The 13,794-nt window shown below is 39.1% G+C and overlaps 1 protein-coding gene across 5 annotated transcripts in view; it reads right to left on the bottom strand.

Moving 5' to 3' along the window:
- SLC35D1 (solute carrier family 35 member D1) overlaps positions 1 to 13,794 on the bottom strand; it is a 44,929-nt gene that overhangs the window by 30,406 nt on the left and 729 nt on the right. For 4 of the 5 annotated variants that reach the window (XR_004973945.1, XM_036348652.1, XM_036348654.1 and 1 more), the window contains exons 2-8: positions 13,327 to 13,360; positions 13,143 to 13,229; positions 11,832 to 11,899; positions 10,493 to 10,564; positions 9,336 to 9,404; positions 7,168 to 7,270; positions 2,469 to 2,561 (exon numbers count right to left, since the gene is read on the bottom strand). Coding sequence is in view for 4 of the 5 variants with exons in the window: in XM_036348652.1 (XP_036204545.1) it covers positions 2,469 to 2,561; positions 7,168 to 7,270; positions 9,336 to 9,404; positions 10,493 to 10,564; positions 11,832 to 11,899; positions 13,143 to 13,229; positions 13,327 to 13,360 (526 nt within the window). In the remaining variant the exon portion in view is untranslated. Of the gene's footprint in view, positions 1 to 2,468; positions 2,562 to 7,167; positions 7,271 to 9,335; positions 9,405 to 10,492; positions 10,565 to 11,831; positions 11,900 to 13,142; positions 13,230 to 13,326; positions 13,361 to 13,560; positions 13,786 to 13,794 lie in introns of those variants that run through there. The other variant, XM_036348655.1, reaches the window with a different exon arrangement.

Genomic DNA, 13,794 nt, shown 5'->3' on the forward strand with positions numbered 1-13,794 from the left:
TCCAAGAAGCGCGGAGAACCCCAAACAAAAGGAATCCAAAGAGGACCACACCAAGACACATCATAATTAAAATGCCAAGAGCAAAAGATAAAGAGAGAATCTTAAAAGCAGCAAGAGAAAGACAGTCAGCTACCTACAAGGGAATACCCATACGACTGTCAGCTGATTTCTCAACAGAAACTTTGCAGGCCAGAAGGGAGTGGCAAGAAATATTCAAAGTGATGAATACCAAGAACCTACAACCAAGATTACTTTATCCAGCAAAGCTATCATTCAGAATTGAAGGTCAGATAAAGAGCTTCACAGATAAGGAAAAGCTAAAGGAGTTCATCACCACCAAACCAGGATTATATGAAATGCTGAAAGGTATCCTTTAAGAAGAGGAAGAGGAAGAAAAAGGTAAAGATACAAATTATGAACAACAAATATGCATCTATCAACAAGTGAATCTAAGAATCAAGTGAATAAATAATCTGATGAACAGAATGAACTGGTGATTATAATAGAATCAGGGACATAGAAAGGGAATGGACTGACTATTCCTGGGGGGGAAAGGGGTGTGGGAGATGCGGGAAGAGACTGGACAAAAATCGTGCACCTATGGATGAGGACAGTGGGTGGGGAGTGAGGGCGGAGGGTGGGGCGGGAACTGGGAGGAGGGGAGTTATGGGGGGGGAAAAAAGAGGAACAAATGTAATAATCTGAACAATAAAGATTTAATTTAAAAAAAGAAAAAGAAAAAAAAAAGAAAGTAAGGAGAAAATCTAAATCTCATTCTCATGCAGGTGGCAAAGTAATTTTTCCACAATGAGTAAACATTCTTACTTATATTGAAGCATTTCATATTAAATGTGTGTTACTAAAATAGGCATGAATTATGCATATAGCTTCTAGTTAAATTATAATCATTCTGGAATGAAGATATTTCTCCTTTGGTTCAATTTTTTCAAGTAGCTACTAGTCAGAATTTCAAGTTAATGAAAATTCCACCTTTGCCAAGTGTGTAGAATAGCCTAGCCAACCACATGACTCCGTCCAACTTTCTCAAGTACAGATTGGCCTCAAGATTTGCAATCATCTGTGTTGCCAAGGAGGGCCTGGTTATTTTGCATCACATTCTTGCCCCAAAGCTAAAGAGCAGGGGCTGCTCCTGCCAGAGTCTGCTAGAGAAAGGCAGCACCCTGTGGAAAGACCAGGGCCTTTGAGTCAAGCTTGGGTTTAAATCCTGACTCTACTCCCCACAGACAGTGTGACACTGCGCTAGTTACTAGTCTCTCTGAACTTCATCTCCACATGAGCAAAAGAGCTGATATAGGGGCTACATCGTACCACATACATAAAGTGACTGGCACCTAACAGGGGCTCAATAAATGTTAGTTTCTCTTCCCACTTTTTTTGCGGCCACAAAATATTTACTCAACGCTCTTGATCAGTTAAAGCAATAGCTCCGTTTTCTACTCTGGTGTCATTTGTGGGCTTGCTAGCAGCCCAGTTACACAGTTCATTAAACCTTTACACATGTTCAAGATGATCTGTGCCAGTTTTTGTTTTTAAGAAAGTTCTTGATGGGGAAAAAAAAAAAAACATACACACAACAACTTTAAAAACAGTCCGTCTTCTCCTACCTTTAATTCAAGAGCCATTTTTTAATAGTCTAACTACTTTCCACTACTTTGTGGAAATTGTCACTGCTACTGGAGTACATAACCAACACAATTATTCTGAAAAACTACCTGCCAGAGGAATCATTAGAAGGAATCTTGGTACAGAAACCCTTGGCAGAATTCTAGATGTCCGTTTACGTAGTTTGCAAAATTTCTGTGAATTCTAACAAAACGGTATCAACTTTTTTGCCTATGGATATGGGCTTGTTTTAGAGAAAAATTCTTGTCTGGATTTATTTTGTTCCTCTATTCTGGATTTATTTAGCTAAGCATTTGCTGGAAATGAGTAAACTATTATATTATTTGCTATTTATACGGTTAAGTCACCACACAGTGCTAAGTATCTCCTGGGCAGGAAAAAACAGCTTGGGATTTAAGAGAGGATGACAAATTTTACACTAGAACAGAAGCTTCTAGAGAGATCTAGAATTTCAAGTCTGAAGAATTCTACTATTTCAAGATTTTTGTTTTCTGTTTTTCAAGGATAGCTTGCTACTATTATTTTGTAGGTTAGTAGAAATGTAAAAATTCCCTTCCTCCATCCTTCTGGCCCATAAGAAGAAAATACGGGTTGCATGCACTATTTTTATGTTGACAGCCAGAGCTATTTTGAGCCATTTTAGTACTATCCAACACTTATGCCAAGAAAAAGGGTTAGCATGACATTAGCAAGCTAAACAGTACATTCTGATTTTGGTCCCTTAATAAGTACATTACTTAACAACTCCACAGTTTATCTTTTGTTCATAAACAACAATACAATTAAAAAACATAAGGCATTAAATCAGTGTTAGAAAATCCTACCTTTTGTGCATCTCCTGTAAGATACGCAATGGCCAGGGTGGGCAGAATCATGAACAGTGCATTGTAATAGAGCAGACCATATTTTCCCAGCTCCTAGGATAGTAAATAATTAGGTGTTTCATTTGGTTCTAGCAGATAAGATATACAAAACCCTACATAAAGTCCCACCCCCACTATACCCACACACCTCCCCCACAATATGCACAACAACTTAGGCCAAGTCAGAAATTTTCAAACATCAAGAAGTAGCCTAAGCTTTCAAAAACAAAAGAAAAACCAAACAACTTATGTTCTAAAATAAAGAAATAAAAATGACATCAACAGTTGCCTCAAAACAGCCAATAAGGAAGAGGCTATATTGAACACATACACACATCTCTACAAAAGTCCATCTCTGAAGCCCTTTCCCTTCCGGAACTGAATCAAAAGTCATCAAGCTGGCCTTGGGCTTTTCAGAACCATAACAAGAGTGCCATTCAGAGATGGCTGGACAGAGCCGGACACACAGACTCACACCTAACCAACACAGGCAGGTATAACTTCCCAGGGAAGTACTTCTGAAAATGTGTACATGAAGTATATTAAAAATTTAGCTTACTCTACCTACAATTCCCAAAACAGAGCATGTCTAGTTGTATCCTCAGATACCGGGGAGCAATGAAGGACCCCGCACATCCTCAAACACAGGGAGCCTACGAGAACTCTGGGTCTACCTCTGACTCACACACTTCTGGGCCATTCATCGGGAAGCAGAGTCACCTGGAAAAGTGGGCCAGAGTCTTGGGGGTCAGGGGGTGAAGAAGTAGTGAGGAGAAGGACATGATATTTGGCTAATTTCTGTAGCTGAAAGATCCCTGAATTGTGTAAAAAGTCAAACCACCTTCTCAAAAGAAGCTTTGAAAAACTGGAGACAAATATCCAACAACAGAAAACTAGTTGATTAAACTATGATACAACCATACAATGAAACATTATACAGCTACTAAAAATGTTTAATACTGAAAGGTGTTCATGAAACAGTACCAGATGAAAAATATAGGTTAGAAAACATTATATATCATCGCTCCTTAAAAATTTTACACAGTTAGGTGTGTACATGCACACACACACACACTCTAAAGCAGCCGTGGGCAAACTACGGCCCGTGGGCCGGATCCAGCCCATTCGGCTGTTCTATCCGGCCTGCAGAGCCGAAAGAGCGGAGGGTTCTCTTGCTCTCCTCTCTGCTCCTTCACCAGCAGCAGTGTTAACATGGCAACGTCGGGAAACACTGCCGCATCTCCTTCTTCTGAGTCCAGTTTAAGAACCCATTGTGGCCCTCGAGTCAAAAAGTTTGCCCACCCCTGCTCTAAAGGATATCCACTAAAACAGTGCTTCTCACTAGAGGGTAGAATTAAGGAATAAGTATGTTTTCTTCCTCTTGCTTATCTATGTTTTCTACTACTTTTATTATAAATATGTACTGTTGCCCTGGCCAGGTAGCTCAGTTGGTTAGAGCATCATCCCTGTATGTCCAGGATGCGGGTTCAATCCTCTGTCGGGGCACATACAAGAATCAACTAATGAATGTTCTTAAATAAGTAGAACAACAAGATTAATGTTTCTCTTTCTCTCTCCCTTCTTTTCTCCTCTCTTTCTAAAAGCAATAAATAAAACATTTAAAAAAGACTATTTCTATAAATAGTATTTTTTGTGATTTCTTTAAAGTTAAAAATATTTTAAATTCAATAGCTGCATACATGTCTGAAATGCAGCCCTAAATTTTTATGCCACACGACTCATGCTCAAAGGACCATGATTATAAGCAGTCCTTTTTATTAAAAGCTTCTCAGTGTGGCCATACTGCCTCTTGGATAAACCAAAAAACTGATTGCTTATGGCCACCACAAGCATCAGGGAAAAGAGCACCTCATCTCTAAGGCAGCAAGAAAAAAGCCATAGGACAAAACAACTTGAAACAGCAGGCACCCAGTCAGCCAGAGACTAAAGTATTATCCATCCCTTAAAGAGGGTGCCTACACACCACACAAAACACACTCATCCAGACAACTGACAATTGCCCAAAACTAAAATGCCAAACTGTTTTGTTTTTCTTTTTACATTTTAACTGTTTTGAATATCTTTTTCTCTGCCTTCTTAAAGGGAGCATACAGGCTAAAATTTCATTTAGAGCATTATAAACATTACTAACGTCAGGGCACTGTGTTTTTAATTGACCTCAGAGAGGGGAAATGAGGAAGGGGAGAGAGAAATACCAAGGTGAGAAGGAAACATCGATGGGTTGCCTCCAGCACGCGTCCCTAACAGGGATCGAGACTGCAATCTGGAAGTGTGCCCTGACTGGGAATCAAACCCGCCACCTTTCAGTGTACGGGACAACGCTCCAACCAACTGAGCCACACCAGCCAGGGCTGTATTTTGTTCTTATATGATGTTGCCCTTAAGGGTGTTTAATAGCCCCTAAATCATTTCTGAGTACACCCGTCTGATTTTTTTGCTATTGTTAATCCTCACCTGAGGATAATTTTTCCATTCATGTTGAAAGAGAGTGGAGGGGGAGTGAAGAGATAGAGAGAAACATCGATGTGAGAGAGACACATCATTTGCTGCCCCCCGCACGTGCCCCAGTAGGGCCTGGGGATTGAGACTGCAAGCGAGGTATGTGCCCTTGGCCGGGATCGTACCTGGGACCCTTCAGCCGCAGGCCGACGCTCTATCCCCTGACCCAAACCAGCCAGGGCTTCCATCTGATTTTTATAGTTTTCCTGCTTGTCTTTCTTATTGTTAGCTGACCTTTCATACTGCTGGTAAGCCTCTCTGCCTCTAAATAGAATTCCATCTTGTAGTTTGTTGCTTCTAATCCATTAACTATGAAAAACAGATCAATATGCTTAAAAGGTCTCATAACATAAGTCACAAGTCATTTCTGAGTAAGGAACTAAAGGGCTCTCCTGGGAATAAAATACTCAGAAACCCTCTTTATTTTTTTCTAGGTTCTAGGATATACTCTAGACCAGGGGTGGGGAATGTCTGGCCCACAGGCTGTATAAGGCCCAGGAAATCATTTGGTCTGGCCCTGCCAAAGCACTAGGGGTGAGTTCATTAAATATTTAACCAAATACAGCAGGCTAATTTTTAAGTTGATAATTTTGTATGGCCCACAAATGATGTTATCAATATCCAAATGGCCTTCGCAGAAAAAAGGTTCCCCATCCCAACTCTAGACTGTGCTGTACAATTTGGTAGCCACTAGCCACATGCAGCTATTTCAATTTAATTAAAATTACATTAAACTACTAATTCAGTTTCTCAGTTTTACCAGTCACATACCAAGAGTTCAACAGCCACATGTGGCTAGTGCCTACCATTATTGGACAGCTGAAATACAGATTTCCATTATCACAGAAAAACTTTACTAGACAGTACTGTCTGAAAGAGCTGAGGCTGCTGGACAAATGAAATGTTATTTTTCATACCTATTTTCCAAAGCAGCAAATGGGCTGAAGGAAAAAAACAAAAAACAAAAACAGAATGAAACTAAATCTCTAACTGGTCCCTTTTCTTTAACTATTTCAGAAAGACGAAAGTTTTAACAGTCGCTTCCAGTAAAATGCAATGATCATACGAAGTTGTCAAGGCAAGTACATGGAGAACAAGACATAAAAGGTATGTTTAGAGAAATTTCTTGGAAACATCTACACTGTCCCCAGTTCTTCAAGGATATTAAAAACCAACATTCTCTGAAAATGAGAACAAGTGGGATGGCCATGGGTTTTAGGGTTCTTTCTGGAGAAGGTAAAGCCTCTCACCAAGATGATACGAACTCAATCCTAGTACCACTGCAGAGAAGGGCATTGGCATGTATGACCTGAACTCCAAAAAAGGACGTGAAAGTCATTTCAGAAGCACGGTACAAACTAAGCGGATAAGGCTATCTGACTGAAGAGAAAACTCGGGTAGGAAAATCAGATAAGGCCATGGTCAGTTACAATGAGATAAAACACACCAGCTACTCAGGAAGAGCCATGGTGACATCCATGATAAATATCTCATGTGGGTCCCCATACAGGATACATTATGACAGAAAAAAACAACTCCTTCAATGGCAACCCTATGATATGTAAAGCTCAGTTCCACACAGCGTCTTCGTATAATAATGTAACCTTACACCATAATGGAGTAAACTAATGTGGCTCAAATACTCAGCTTCCTGATGATCCGACTTCATCTAAAAAATAAAATTTAGTGTGTCTATATAGACAAACTAATAAGAAATATATTTAAAGCCTTTGTGTGCATGTTGCAAACTGAGAGAAAAGAGATGGGTAAATAAAGTTCATGTGCATGAAATCTGAGCCAGGGAACTCGGTGTTGCCCCAGAGACAGAAAGATACCAATTCTCCCGAAAGTTTCCCATGATCTGTAATGCGCAAAGTCCATTCTTTTTCTGCAGCCCCTACCAACACGCACTTCTCCTCAAATCTGCTCAAGGGCTTTCAGATATTTCTTTCTTGTTCAGGTCCTCCAGAATACAGCCATGATCATTTATGACACATTTCTCTACCCTCAGAAACCCCCTATTTCTTTCCCACTCCTCCTAAATATTTTTCTTTACTCCCCACTTCTTCCCTGATGAATTGACATTATCATCCCCAAGATCAGTAAACACCTCTGAAAGAATCTTTAGATTGCTACCTACCTTTGAATCTAATTTCTGTTTTACGTATGCGCCATTTGCTGCTGTCAGGACATCGTTTATCAGAATAAAAACATATCCTTCCAGATCAAATGCCAAGTCAGAGCTGCAAAACATAAGCACTTTAACAACTTACATTTAAGGAACACGCCCTTAATTTTAAGTAGGTTTGAATAGAGTATTTGCAACAACGTATTTTTATCTAGGTAAATGAACATTAGGCATTTTATCAACTACTAGTATTTCTTGATTTCTAGTTACAAATTGCAATGTTATATTAAGTAGAGTCTTCAGAAATGAGAAACACTAACACTTAAAATCATTAGCAACAAACAATCATGTCAGTTAAATAGCACACCGTTCTGAATTCCAAGTCAGACAACAACAACAAGCAACCAAATTCATGGTTACAGCTGCAGCAGGCAGAAGGCATCAGAGCTGAATTTCACAGGTAAGGAGACCAAACGGGTGAGTTGTTAACATGTCTTTTTCCAAAAGTTCATGCAAAAGGTAGGACTATCTTGCACAGGTGGCTGGACCCTGAGGTGGAATTTCTGAAGTGTGGATCATGGTTAGCTCTGAGATCAAGCTACAACAGTGTCCAAAAGCACACAGTAGGAATTCAAATACTGCAATAATTGCTTCATGCACCTACGTGGTATAACTAGTGGCATTAGGAAAACGGAAGTTTTCTAGTATTTAGTAGAGATAAAAAATTATTAAATTTAACAAATAAATGAAAATCTAAGAAAAGTATGCCTTCATATTTTAGGACCTAGCTACACAGTGGTCCCACATTCCATGATTTTAGAAAGATACTACATATTTATATGTCAACTACTACTACTGCTACATGGAACAAGACTTCCGAGGAGCTCTACACCACTGCAATTTGAGACAGAACTAGCCTAAAGCTCACCCCCTCTTTCAAGCAGCCTGGACAAACCCCTAACTTCAGACTCCCTTCCTCCCAATCTCTTTCCCAAGTAAAATGTCCTAATTAGACAAGGCTGGTCCAGATAGCAATCCTCCTCAGAAGCTTTGCAGGCCAGATGTTAGCCCTGAGAAATCCCTATCGTTTGGCTCAATTTTGTATCCAAGGAAATGCTTCAAAAAGAAAGGTAGGATGCTCATACAGAATTTTTCTCCAAGGAGGCAATAACATCTAGAGAGAAAAGCAGTTAGCTACATAATGAAATTCTAGTAACCAATTACTCTACCCCTCCCTTTTTTTACAATGAAATTTCACTTGGAGATTTAGGGTGGAATAAAATTTGACCTATATTCCTACCCCCTCCCTATCTATATCACAGGGATATGATGAAGGTAAATAAGCCAATCCAAGAGGTACATTATAACTCCCAAATGAAAAATGCATGTCAGACAGAATTTGTGACATTAGCAAACCCATACATGCATGCCCTGGGCTGAGTAAAATGTTGTAGAAGGCTTCTAGCCATCATTTTAATTTTCTGAGTCTTTGGATATACATTTTCTCCATCCATCTGAAAACTAACACTTAAGAGCAATGGAAAAAGCTTTAATAATTTAGTAGAATAAATTATGCCATTTGTGATACATCCTAAGTGAGGCCAAATAAAGCAATTCTATTACTCATTATTCGACAAGGCAAATAATTCATTATCACTTGCCTTTTCTGAGACACTGTTTTCTTCAGCAACACACAAAGTAAAAAAAATGCCACATGGTTTATAAAAGCACATAGACTCTAGAGTCAGGCACAGATTCAAATTCCAGCACCTTCTGCTGCTTACTAGCTGTAGGACTTTGAGCAAGTTATTGAATTTACGTTTTAGTTTCCTCAACTATAAAATAGAAAAATTATATCCATACCTTTCAGAGTTGGAATACAGAACTATTATGTCTAAAATGTCAAACATATTGTGCGGCACATGGTATGTGCTCCATCAGTAGAAGACTGTATAATAAATCCTAAATTACGTGAATTTAGCTTTTAAGAATCTGATTTTACCAGCCTTGATCTTAACAAACTCAAAAAGATTTAACTTTTGAAGGGTCTCTGGATGCTTTTCAAATATATGGTTCTTATTTAGCCTATAAAAAAATTATCTTTATTGGTAATTGATCATTATTAATAACTACTGATAATTTCTAATGAGCTCATAGGCTTATATAGGCCCACATCTTACCTGGCAGCTACAAAGGCTCCAATAATCATTGCAAATACAGTCATCTTAATACTCCAAGAAAAAGTCTTCCTACAAAAAAAAAAAAAATTTTATGTATACTGTGGCTTTATTCACAAAGATTCATAACACAGGCACGCCCACACACAAAAGGTATATTTGAAAAAAGCTACAGTCAAATTTTTTATGTTTCCAAGGAATTCGATATTTAAAAGAACCCCTTTGAGCCCTAACCGGTTTAGCTCAGTGGATAGAGCGTCGGCCTGCAGACTCAAGGGTCCCAGGTTCGATTCCGGTCAAGAGCATGTACCTTGGTTGCGGGCACATCCCCAGTAGGGAGTGTGCAGGAGGCAGCTGATCAATGTTTCTCTCTCATCGATGTTTCTAACTCTTTATCCCTCTCCCTTCCTCTCTGTAAAAAAATCAATAAAATATATTTTTCAAAATAAATAAAATAAAAGAAGCCCTTTGATAAAGCAAAAACTTATTTTGTTATATAAATAAATATACTCATTTTTTCCTTACTCTTATCATTTGTTATTATTAAGCTTGTATTTCAGCAAATTGGAATGTCTTTAAGTAGAAAAAGGTCACACACATTTGTAGTGAAAGGAGCCAAGACAAGGAACACTATTTAAAATCTATTCTACCCTGGCCAGGTGGCTGTTGGTTGGAACATAGTCTCGTACTCCAAAAGGTTGTTGGTTCAATTCCCGGTCAGGCCACATATCTAGGTTGTAGGTTTGATCCCCGGTTGGGTGCATAACGGGGACAACTGATCAATGTTTCTCTCTCTTCCCCTTCCTCTCTCTAAAAATCAATAAAAACATATCCTTGAGTGGGGATTTAAATAAAGCACAAAACTATACTGATGTTTCTGACTCCTCTACACCCAGTGGCAGCAGTAAGTATAGGAATTCATCAAAGTATATCCCATGTTTAGACAGGTTTCTAACTCCTATTCATAATCTTCCCAACTTCTGTTCCCATAAACTATCAATTCCCAGAGCAAAGGGATTAAGTTGCTTAAACTTTCCAAAAGATAAAGTAGAAGCAAGACAAATAATTTTAATATTTTTATTAAACAATTATTATGCTGGGTACCTTTTCAAAGTGACTAAAGTTTGTTAAAGACTAGATGTATTAGAAATTTAGCTCACTTGAGTAACACTCCTTCAGCAAACATTGTAAACAGGATGGAGAACCTTCTCAGAACTGTAAACATTGGCAAGCTGAAAAAAAATACATAATTAGGTAAAATAAAGTTTAAGAATTTATTTATTTTTTTCTCCTTTCTTTACTGACCTCCCTCCCCACTCCAACCTCCAAATAACATCTACCATAATTTTACTCCATTAGACATTCCTTAACTGTCCTTTTGTGGAAGTAATTTTGTCTTCCTCTAAATTCCCAGAGTATTTTGCTTGCACTGATCAAACATATAGCCTCTTGTAATACAGTTATTTATGAATATATCTCATCTCACTGCACAGTGCCTTATATTTAGCTGGCAATCAAAGACAGGGTGTGACTGAATGGATGGACGGCAAGGATGAAAAAGAGCAAACTCTATTCAGCAGCCTTTCCAGCAGGCCTGCATTTCTTTCCACGTGGGTAGTGAGATGGAAAAGGATGCCCGCCTATGATAAATTTGACTTCCATAAAACACTCTCCAGCGATATCATCATGGTCCTTCTGTCAAATTTCTTGGGTCTAAAGAAGAAATGAAAAACACTTTGTCTCTGATCTTCAGAGATCTCCCCATTCTGGTTTACACTCATCCAGTAAGTGCGCCAGGGTTCAGCTCACGTGGAAGTGGTGAAGCCATGGATTTCTGTTAAATGGTTTCTTGTGTGTGTAATTTTAATATCACATACACTCAATACATACTATGCTCCTTAAGTATGGAAGTCAAGAATGGGAAAGTTAACGGATAATAAGACAGTATTGTCAAAGAGTAGAGAGCTATCACTTCTTTCTAAAAGTGAGTATGCTGCCTCTACAGGTATATAGCCATGAGTAAAATATCAATCATGCTTAAATCAGGGTTCCATCTGGTGTTATTTTAACATGTTAAAAGAAACAACACTACAGAAGTTCTCGTATCCACCCTCTGATTTTGCTTGTAGAATTTGTCAAAAATATAATATCCATAAATTGCATTAAATAATTGAAATCCCAAAAGCAAAGCATATATCCTTCACTACTATACATCTGGAAAAATAATGAAAATCTTCTATCACAGCATGTTATGACACTTTAAGACTTCTATCATCAAACTGAGGGATCAAAACCCCAAACAAACAAAAACCCTCTTTCTCTTTAAACTTAAAGAGCTCAAACTGAAACCTTTAGTGTAATCTTTATTATGCAGAAGCACAAGCTTTCTGGTCCTTTCATTTATTTCAGCATCAATAACAATGTGTTAAATATTTGACATTCAAATACAATTTTAAGAACACATTATATAACCTCACTAGTAAAATAAAGTATCCATACTTCAGTTTCTTTGTGCTGAACAGTCCCGTGATTTGGTTCCCAAAATATAGTAGAGGTAGTGGAAACGTCTAGAAAATTTAAAAGGGATAACAAAACTCAATAATAAAACTAGCTAACACAGGGCCTTTCAAACAGAAACAGTTTTGTTTACATGATTAAATTCTTTCCCTTTAAAAACACAAAATTAGTCCTCATACACAATTTTTGCCCCCACATAGTGCTCAAACACATTATTCCTGAATAAACAGCACTACTATGGCAGAAAGAGAGAGAAAGGCATTGGGGGGGGGGGGGGTGACAAATATGAGTACGATCAAACATGTGGGATAAATCCATCGTTTACTTTAAAATATGATCATGTATTAGCCCACAGCTCTAATGTCAGCAGGAAAAAGGAAATGCACTTCATCTTCATGTGGAGCCACGCAGATGCAGACAGAAGAAAAAGAAAATAAACCTGAAGAATAATGAATAAAGAATACACTGGCTAGATTAGATGTAGAAAATGCAAAACAGTTGTATTCCCAAAAGAAGTGTTCATTACTAGTAAGTAAAACACAATACATGATTTCTAGGGCCTTTTTTTCTTAATTTTAAAGAGATTATGGAACTTCTTAAAAAATACCTATTACGCCCTAGCGGCCAGTGGTCGGCAAACTGCGGCTCGCGAGCCACATGCGGCTCTTTGGCCCCTTGAGTGTGGCTCTTCCACAAAATACCACGTGCGGGCGCGCACATACAGTGCAATTGAAACTTTGTGCCCATGCGCAGAAGTCGGTCCACGTGCGGGCGCGCACATACAGTGCAATTGAAACTTTGTGCCCATGCACAGAAGTCGGTATTTTGTGGAAGAGCCACACTCAAGGGGCCAAAGAGCCGCATGTGGCTCGCGAGCCGCAGTTTGCCGACCACGGCCCTAGCCGGTTTGGCTCAGTGGACAGAGTCTCAGCCTCCGGACTAAAGGGTCCCGGGTTCAATTCTGGTCAATGGCACCTACGGTGGGTCAGGGGCATGTGGGAGGCAACCAATCGTGTCTCTCACACTGGTGTTTCTCTCTGTCTCTCCCTCTCCCTTCCACTCTCTAAAAATCAATGGAAAAAATATCCTCGGATGAGGATAAAAAATAAAAATAAATAAACAAAGAGTACATATTATAACATTTATTCTTTACTTTCATTATACCCACTCTGGATTGGGTGACAATTTTTAAATACACAAGGCAACTGATTTATATACATATTAATATATGTAATATATATAATATATATAGTGACTTCTTTTCAGAAAATAATTATTTATTTCTTTTTTTACCTTTCGAGGTACATTACTGTCAAAGTCAGGAAACTTGACTACTCTGAGCGCCTTTCCCACCCAGAGAACTGCCACTGTAGCCACCATCTGTAAACAGAGAACACAGACTCACTGTTCTACACATAAAGACACACAGAGAAGTTCTAACGACATAAACCGCGTAATGCTGAAGAGTCCAACTAACCTGGCCAAGTCCAACACATAGTGAGGAGGGAAATCTACAAAATGGTAGAGAGAGAAAAACAAAACAGGGTCAGAAAAACCCAAACGTAGCTCTGTGAATGCAGTTTGCATGTAGCCAACCTTAAAATGCATTTGGATACCCAAACACACCCATGTCCGCCTCTAATCCAAGTGAAAACCGGTGAGAAAAACCAGGCAACACCGCTGATTTCGTACCCTCGGGGCGGCCACTTGCCTCATCTTGTTCGATTCTACAATTTCAGTCGGCGGCTTGCAACGGATTTTTTGAAGGAAATGAAGACAGGGGTCTCTGCAACGGTTTCACACCTCGAAAGCAGAAATGCTGCTGCCTCGGGGTCCAGTGACAGCACCGGGCTCCTTATAAATGGGCTGGAGGATGCGCGCGTCCCCAGAGGCTGTCAGCGAATTGGGGGAACCCTGACGCCCCAGCCTCCCGCCCGGGCTGCGC

Source organism: Myotis myotis, unplaced genomic scaffold (assembly GCF_014108235.1).
Source record: "Myotis myotis isolate mMyoMyo1 unplaced genomic scaffold, mMyoMyo1.p scaffold_m19_p_2, whole genome shotgun sequence".
NCBI classification, from domain to species: Eukaryota; Metazoa; Chordata; class Mammalia; order Chiroptera; family Vespertilionidae; genus Myotis; species Myotis myotis.